The 7,528-nt window shown below is 30.4% G+C and overlaps 1 protein-coding gene across 3 annotated transcripts; it reads right to left on the reverse strand.

The window, feature by feature from the left end:
* Nucleotides 1-352: 352 nt before the first annotated feature.
* On the reverse strand, nt 353-2,536 carry LOC145063585 (uncharacterized). Of its 3 annotated transcripts, none has more exons than XM_079011178.1 (4): nt 2,239-2,536; nt 1,619-1,662; nt 1,238-1,526; nt 353-891 (listed from the first exon to the last, which is right to left on the reverse strand). In XM_079011178.1, the coding sequence occupies exons 1-4, from the start codon at nt 2,288-2,290 to the stop codon at nt 641-643; spliced, it is 636 nt and encodes a 211-aa protein (XP_078867304.1). In that variant the 5' UTR covers nt 2,291-2,536; the 3' UTR covers nt 353-640. The 3 variants fall into 3 exon arrangements, with proteins under 3 accessions (XP_078867304.1, XP_078867306.1, XP_078867305.1); XM_079011180.1 differs by having other exon boundaries at nt 1,619-1,681; XM_079011179.1 differs by having other exon boundaries at nt 1,619-1,689; nt 2,239-2,535.
* Between the last annotated feature and the right edge of the window lie 4,992 nt (nt 2,537-7,528).

Raw genomic sequence — 7,528 nt, forward strand, 5'->3', positions numbered from 1 at the left:
CCTAATTCGTCCTGGCCTATATGAAATCAACTTAGAGTTTTATTCTTTTAAACAATAATGGCTAATGACCATATATTTGTTTCTTGAAGGAGTTTGATTGCCTTTTAAATCCTTCTAAAAATAGAAGCAGATTTGAGGTCAAATCTTTGCTTGCCACAAGTCAAAATTTCCAATCATCAATTATGTATATAAAGTAAACTTGACATCAAATCCTATTTATTCTTTTTTATAATTATATCTTAATTTTCAAATATCAAATGAGTTGGATAACTAAAAGCTAATGACAGCAACTTAAATATTTTATGCATGAAATCATTGTACAAGTGATACAAAATGCTACATATACTTCAAATAGACAAAAAGGAACACTTACAAACCTTTATATTGCTCAACAACTTCGTAGTTTTCAAGGTACAATCAAGTAAGCACCAAGTACTACAGCTAATGCCTATCTACTACAATCAATACTTCAAAGTTCATAATTCTACAACTGATGCAAAATGCTTCATATATACTTCACATAGACATTAAAGAAACACTTGTAAGCTTTCTTATATTTCCAACAAGCTTCCTAGTTTTCAAGGTACAATGAGGTAAGCACTAAGTACAATGGCTAATGCCTATCTACTACAACAACAACTCAATTGTTGACTCCTGAGGGAATACACAATGGACATGGTGGGTCCCTTCTATCTTCATTACTAGTTCTTGTTTCCAAACATTCCACATGATAAAAATGACCACAAACTAAAACTGCCACAACTGAAAAATCACTCATTCTTTGTCGACATAATCCACAATCCATATTCATTACATTTGGGGAAATTGCACTTATCATCATGGAATTTGACCTAATTCGGTCAACCCTCCGTGATCCCTTATTGTTCCTCCCTATACAAAAACACCAACAACAAGAAAATTGTAAGAATTTTGATCTTACTCGATCCAATTCCATCACAATTTGGCAATGTTTGTGGATTCCGGTAGAAAACACCGGAATCGGAATTTGGGATTCCATTCCATTGCATGTTTGGTGGTTTACAACGTGACATATTATGATTCATTCATATTCCAATTCCGTTGGGTTCTAATTCCTTTGACAGATTCCATTCCTTCCAAAAACATTATGCGAACCAAATGCCTCGATGTTCTTTTTTAAATTTGGGAATTCAAGAATCTTTTGAGGATTTCCATCATAAAATAAAAAAAGAAAAAAGAAAAAGGAAAATGGGATCACCTCCATGATATCCGAATCCTGATTCTGGCCTATGACCAAACTTCCAAGAATGTTTGTCATTATTCTTTCCATGAGAAGTTGAAGTGCCTGAACAATTTGCAGCTTTTTGTTGTGAATGTTGGAGACTGTAGTAGTGACGTGGCACTTTTGATGACAATGTCCGGTTAACATTGTGGTGGCGGTGATTGGCGGCTGACTGGTGGTGGCTTTGCGGTGATTTTTCCTTGTTATTCATGAGAGATGATGACGTGGACTTTGCTCCAGTAGAGCCAACCGAATGAGAAGATTTCTGTTAAAAAGTAAATGTTATTGAAGCATAGAAAGCCATGAATTTTTCTAAGTCTTAAAAATGGCAAAAAATGAGAGGGGAGAAAACAAAACCTCTTTTAATGATGATTCCATTTGAGAGGTGTGAGATGAAAATGCTGCAATTCAGGACTTAATCTGGTAAGCTATATACAGGTGTTTCTTTTTAGTAAATGCAGAAAGAACAACGATGAATAAGAATCAGCTCAAGTTATTATGCATAAAAATGACATTCAAACTGATTTTGTGGAATCTTTCATGTTTTTTAGAACTTAAACGACATCTAGAGATTAACTAGGATAACTAATTGTATAAATTTGCATGTAATTGAACACAACATTATCCTCACACAAAAACCCTAATCTCCCAACACCTAGGGTTCACAATGTTGATTGATTATAGATGATTCAAGCCAAGATTCATGATGGGTTTCTCACCTAAAGCATCAAGATCAATTCCATTTCTGCGAAAATTATGGTAATTATGTATAGATGAAATCTTTTTATTAATTGCCCAAAACAGGGCTTTAGCACTTGATCATTACAGACCGACAAAATAAGATCAAATTCAGACATAAAGAATCTAACCCAAATGAAATGGAACAAAACCCATTAAGGATAACGAGAAATGAGATAAACCCATGATCAAAATTGTGTAGAAATGGAAGATAAAGATGAAATTAACGAAGGGCATACCTGGAAAAGGAGGGGTCTTGTTCCGGTCAGCTCTTCGTTTTCTCTTTCCCATTCGGTTATATAGATAATTAGATATATAAACTTATAGGTATCGTTTGAAAATTTAACGGCTAGGGGATAATTAGAGAGATTAGGGTTTTTGGGACGTTGGAAATTTTAGGGCAAGTGTAACCGAATCTTGTGGAAAAAGTGTGCGAAATATGTCCTTCTTGTTAATATCATCGGTTTCCTTTTTGCAATCCCAAAGCTTCTTTGGTTCCAAAAGCACTACCACCACCGATTAAAATTTTCTGTTTCGTTTTATTATAATGAGAGTAAAGTGTGATTTGTTTTCTTATAGACAAAAGATTTTGGTGTGCACTCTATATTTACATAATTTTGTAGTAAAATAGATAGATTCTATCTAGTTTATCAAGTTTAAGAGTCACCGTTAAAATAACTTAAAATTTAAATAAATTTATCCTTTAAATTCAAAATAGTTTTTTAATACCGAAATTTTAAATAATTCTAATTTTACATCATAGAGGGTTTATCAAATTGAAATTCCTTTCAATTTTAATTCATTTAAGAAACTTCACATCGAAATCATACGATTCCATTGTTACATATTCATAAAGATAAACAAAATGAAAAAACAATATAAAGAAATTGAGTAATCTTACAGATATAAACAAATTTTTTGTAAAAAATAACCAACATTTTCAATTTTTTGTAAAATGACCAATATATGAGGAACATGACATTCGAGAGCAAATTGTGGGATACTGAAGTAGGAATCTGGAGAAGACATGGCCCAGGTTCCGATTGAGTATAAAGTTAAATATGTTTTAAATAATACTACAATGTTCAAATAAACCTCTATTTGATCTTCGTACCCAAAAAATTATGTCAATCGCTTGCGGTATGACATGGTCTAGGTTCCAATTGAATCATTTATCCTCAATGATTTCTCCGTGATCAACATCTTTTTGAACCAACATGAAAACACCTTAGAATCCCTTACTGACATATTGGTAGGTTTGCGCTCTTTTCAATGGTGATTTTGAAACTCTCAAAGAGATTACATAAGTGGATTTGGTACCCTAATACTTGATACTCACTATAAGTTTGTGGATACGGACTTGCATAGCTATAAACCATATTCATCTTCTGAAAAATGGTCGTCCACCAGGTGACTATCGTATATAGTCATTTTTGAATGTCTTGAAATCCAAAACACCTAAAAACAGTGGGCATTCGGTATATTGATAGGGATGTAAAGTTGCACAAAAAGTTGGAATTAACTAATCATCAAATAAAATCTTCTTATACATGACTATTACTTAGGTAATTTAATTGAAACACAAGTATATAAGATATCGCACTCTGACCTGGATAAATTACTCCCGTCATATGTATCTACGTTGAAAGTTGTCAGCACAAATGTCTACCTGGTCTACACTCTATTAACAATGAGATCTACATCATGATGTGCTGTCAATCAACACATGTATATAATAAAGTCAGTATTGATACTAGATTTATACTACGTATTGGTCTATGTATATAACTTACATTGCATTCCAACCATCCCAAGTGACTATTCCATATAAGCGCGTCCAAAACTCAATCGTAGGTATACCAGTGATAAAACGGTGTGAAAACAAAAACAAAGTTAGCATCCCATCGTTTATATAGAGTGTGAATGGTATCCCCTAGGTTCATAAATCTTCAAAGTGGAAAAAGCCTTACCACCCAACGATTAAAATGATTTGCTTTGTTTTATTATAAGGAGGGTAAAGTGTTATTTGTTTTTTATAGACAAAAGGTTATCAGTGTGTAGTCTATATATATATATATATATATATATATATATATATATATATATATATATATATATATATATATATATATATATCAAGGTTGTAAAAAACGTTCGACGTTAGCTAGTCGGTGGACTGGGGTCAAGAGATTAATCGGCTAGGCGGAGATTTATCGGGGGATTAATCGGGGACCATTAATAGCTAATTTGTTGAATTTTAAAAAATTAAATATGAGTAATATCATATCAATGTTCGTGAATACCACTAATATGATAACAAAATAGGTTAATATGATTAATACAACACTAATCATGCCTCAAATAGTTTCTATTGAAATAAAACTTCTTCAAAATATTAAAATCTCATCGTTTTATAATGTTTCACTCATTATGTATGCAGAGATTAATCGCTAGGCGTCCTCTAATCGGTCGAGTAGCGCCTAGGGATTAATCGAAGATTAATCGGGACCTAGACGGGATTTTTACAACAATGATATATATATATATATATATATATATATATATATATATATATATATATATTATAAACCTTACTATTTCTAAAAATATATTTAAAACGTCCAAAACTTTAAGCTTAAAGTACAATAAACCAATGCACATCCGTACCTCTCTAGCTTATCTGTTTACATAATTATCTATTTTCTTCACTTTTTCTCTCCTTAATCGGCTTAGTCGGCTTACTGATGACCAATTCAAAACACAAATCAAGGGAATATAGTTGCATTTATTTTGAATTCCAAAATTCACTAATATCTCACCCGTACATTGTGTCTCATCTTTTCTCTCGAAAATCGAACGCACTGCCTTCCTTCTTCATCATCAGTTAAAAGTAAAACCACAACCACATCACCTTCCGCCTAATGATGCTACCCAAGATATGTACATTCTTTTAGCAGCATAAAAACTATAAACTACCCAAGATATCTCCCTATGTAAAATTATTTCTTTCTCGGCCCTAAACCGCTAAAATCGCACCATGAAACCCCAAATGCCACCCTCAACACCATCTGGGTCTATCTCTATCTGTCTTAACCTTCTCGTTGTTTGTTGGATGTTTACCTCTATGTGCTTGTGTATGTGTGTATATGCCAAGGAATTGTGTATGTGTGTTTAACTTTGTCTGTGTAAAGTTTTATCCTTATGACTATAGACACTTCAAATAATTAAAAAAACAAACGATTTTTTCTTTTTCAAACGAGTTAAAACAAGTTCAAAATCTTTGACTAAAGGAAATTAGATTTAGTTCAAACCTCCAGTGGTTAAAATATTAATATCTTTTTATTTTATAATTTAGAATCGAAGTTTATTTTCTGTTTCATATAGATATTCGTAATTTAATTAATACATATGTGTTTAAAAAAACTATTAAATAGTCATCAAAGTTAACTAAAATAACTAAACATATTTTTTGTATTTCTATAACTTGTTGAATGAAATATGTAATCACATCTCAGTCTTTTCCACATACAATAAATCCATCAACATCGAATTGAAATAATAGGAATTATAGTCTTCAAAACATTCCTTCAAGCGAATATTAGCAATACATAGACCATCATAAGCTTAGGAAATATTTACAATACATAAATCAACATAGTTTGAAATCAGAAATACATGAAAAGAAGCATAGTTTAAGATACAAGTTACATAAAAAAATAAACGTCGACTTAAAAATAATATGAATTATAACCTTCAAAGTGGTAGTATTCATGAAATCAATCAACTAGAGGTCCAACCTTCTTCCAGTTCACTCTCATCTACTTTGGTAATTTGAATTGACACATACCGCAAATAAAACTAGATAACCGTAAGTGATATTTGTCTATGCATTCTGTGTTATTTTAGATATGAAACTTTCCGTAAGTAAATTATTCACAGAAATAAAATTATTCAACAAAAGGAAATTAGTCGATACAACGAAAAAGAAACTGGTTGTCACTTCGAAAAGGAATCTAATCGTCGAAAGAGAATTATTCGCCAAAAGAAACTATTTATCATCGCCGCTTTGCGCGGGTAACGACTAGTATATATATATATATATATATATATATATATATATATATATATATATATATATATATATATATATATATATATAGGGTTATGATTAAATGTGAACTATAAATATTGTGTGAATGTATGCCCATATTTTCACCATTAGATTAAAAAAACATGAATGATTATAATACGAAGGTACACATTATTATCATGGGACAACATGTATTCTATAATTACATTTAATTAATTACAAGAGTATTTTAGTCTTTTAACCTATATTTAAAAATAGAAGATCCCTTATTTATCTCCTAATTTGATGATAATTTTATTAAATACTCATTTATCTTATTTAAAAAAAATCAACATAAATAATTGTATCAGTTTTTTTTTTAGCAAAACACAGGTCTATTTTGTATTACGATGAACATGTGTTTCATTTCATTCTTATAGAATATGATTTTATTCAAATGATTTTTTTTTGAAAAGTAACATTCTTAAAGAGCCTGCATATATTTCCAAAATTAATAATTTGCATCAAAATAATAATCATTTGATTGCAACGTTGACACAGTATTTCAAAAAACATATAAAAAATAACATAAATAAGAATTTCACATAGCACATTGTATTCTTTGATAATATGATCATTCTAAAAAAAATATAAACAAAGTGCATTCTTTTAGAATTTTAATTCTTGCATAATGGTTGATAATGATAATGAGTATGAAGACATAATAAAGAATAGGAATAGGTGAAAATGGCGAACAATTCTATCAGAATTTAACATGTTCACATTAACAAAACAAACATACATTTTGAGTGATTCTAAAAGAATACATGGACATAAAAATGAAAGATGGAAAAATGAGTTACAAACACATGAAATATTTTTGATATAAAAATGTCGATCTGCAACTTCATTTAAGAATTAGATGCAACTTCATTTAAGAATTAGTTTTCATCCCATATTTCATTCCTCTACGTTCTATTCTTCAAGAATAAGTTCCAAAAATGTTATTGTTGCAATCTTCAAGAATTACTTCTCCATTCTTCAAGAATCACTTCTTGACGTGATACCATCAAAAGGCACCATCAGACCATGATTTCTATTTCTGTTTCTTCACTTCATTATCACGATCCCATATAATAATCATAAATGCCACCTTTGAGACTTCATCAACGCAAACTACCATTGTTAATTCATTAGTAATAACTTTAATTTAAAAAATAATTTGTTAATATAAAAATAAACATTTCAAGAAATACTAACGTGCCACTAACAAAGATGAGTACATTGAATTTATACAACCCCAACAATACTAGTTCCACTCTTCCACTCATTTGAATGTTTTCCCTCTCATATATATCTTGCAGTTAAAAGAGATTCCTTCAAAAAAACAAAATTTATGACGATAAAGAAACTTAAAAAGATTTTAGAATTCAGACAGAATTTATTACATTCCATTAACC

This window comes from Lactuca serriola, chromosome 7 (genome assembly GCF_051521515.1).
Source record: "Lactuca serriola cultivar US96UC23 chromosome 7, Lser_US96UC23_V15, whole genome shotgun sequence".
Lineage (NCBI taxonomy): Eukaryota > Viridiplantae > Streptophyta > Magnoliopsida > Asterales > Asteraceae > Lactuca > Lactuca serriola.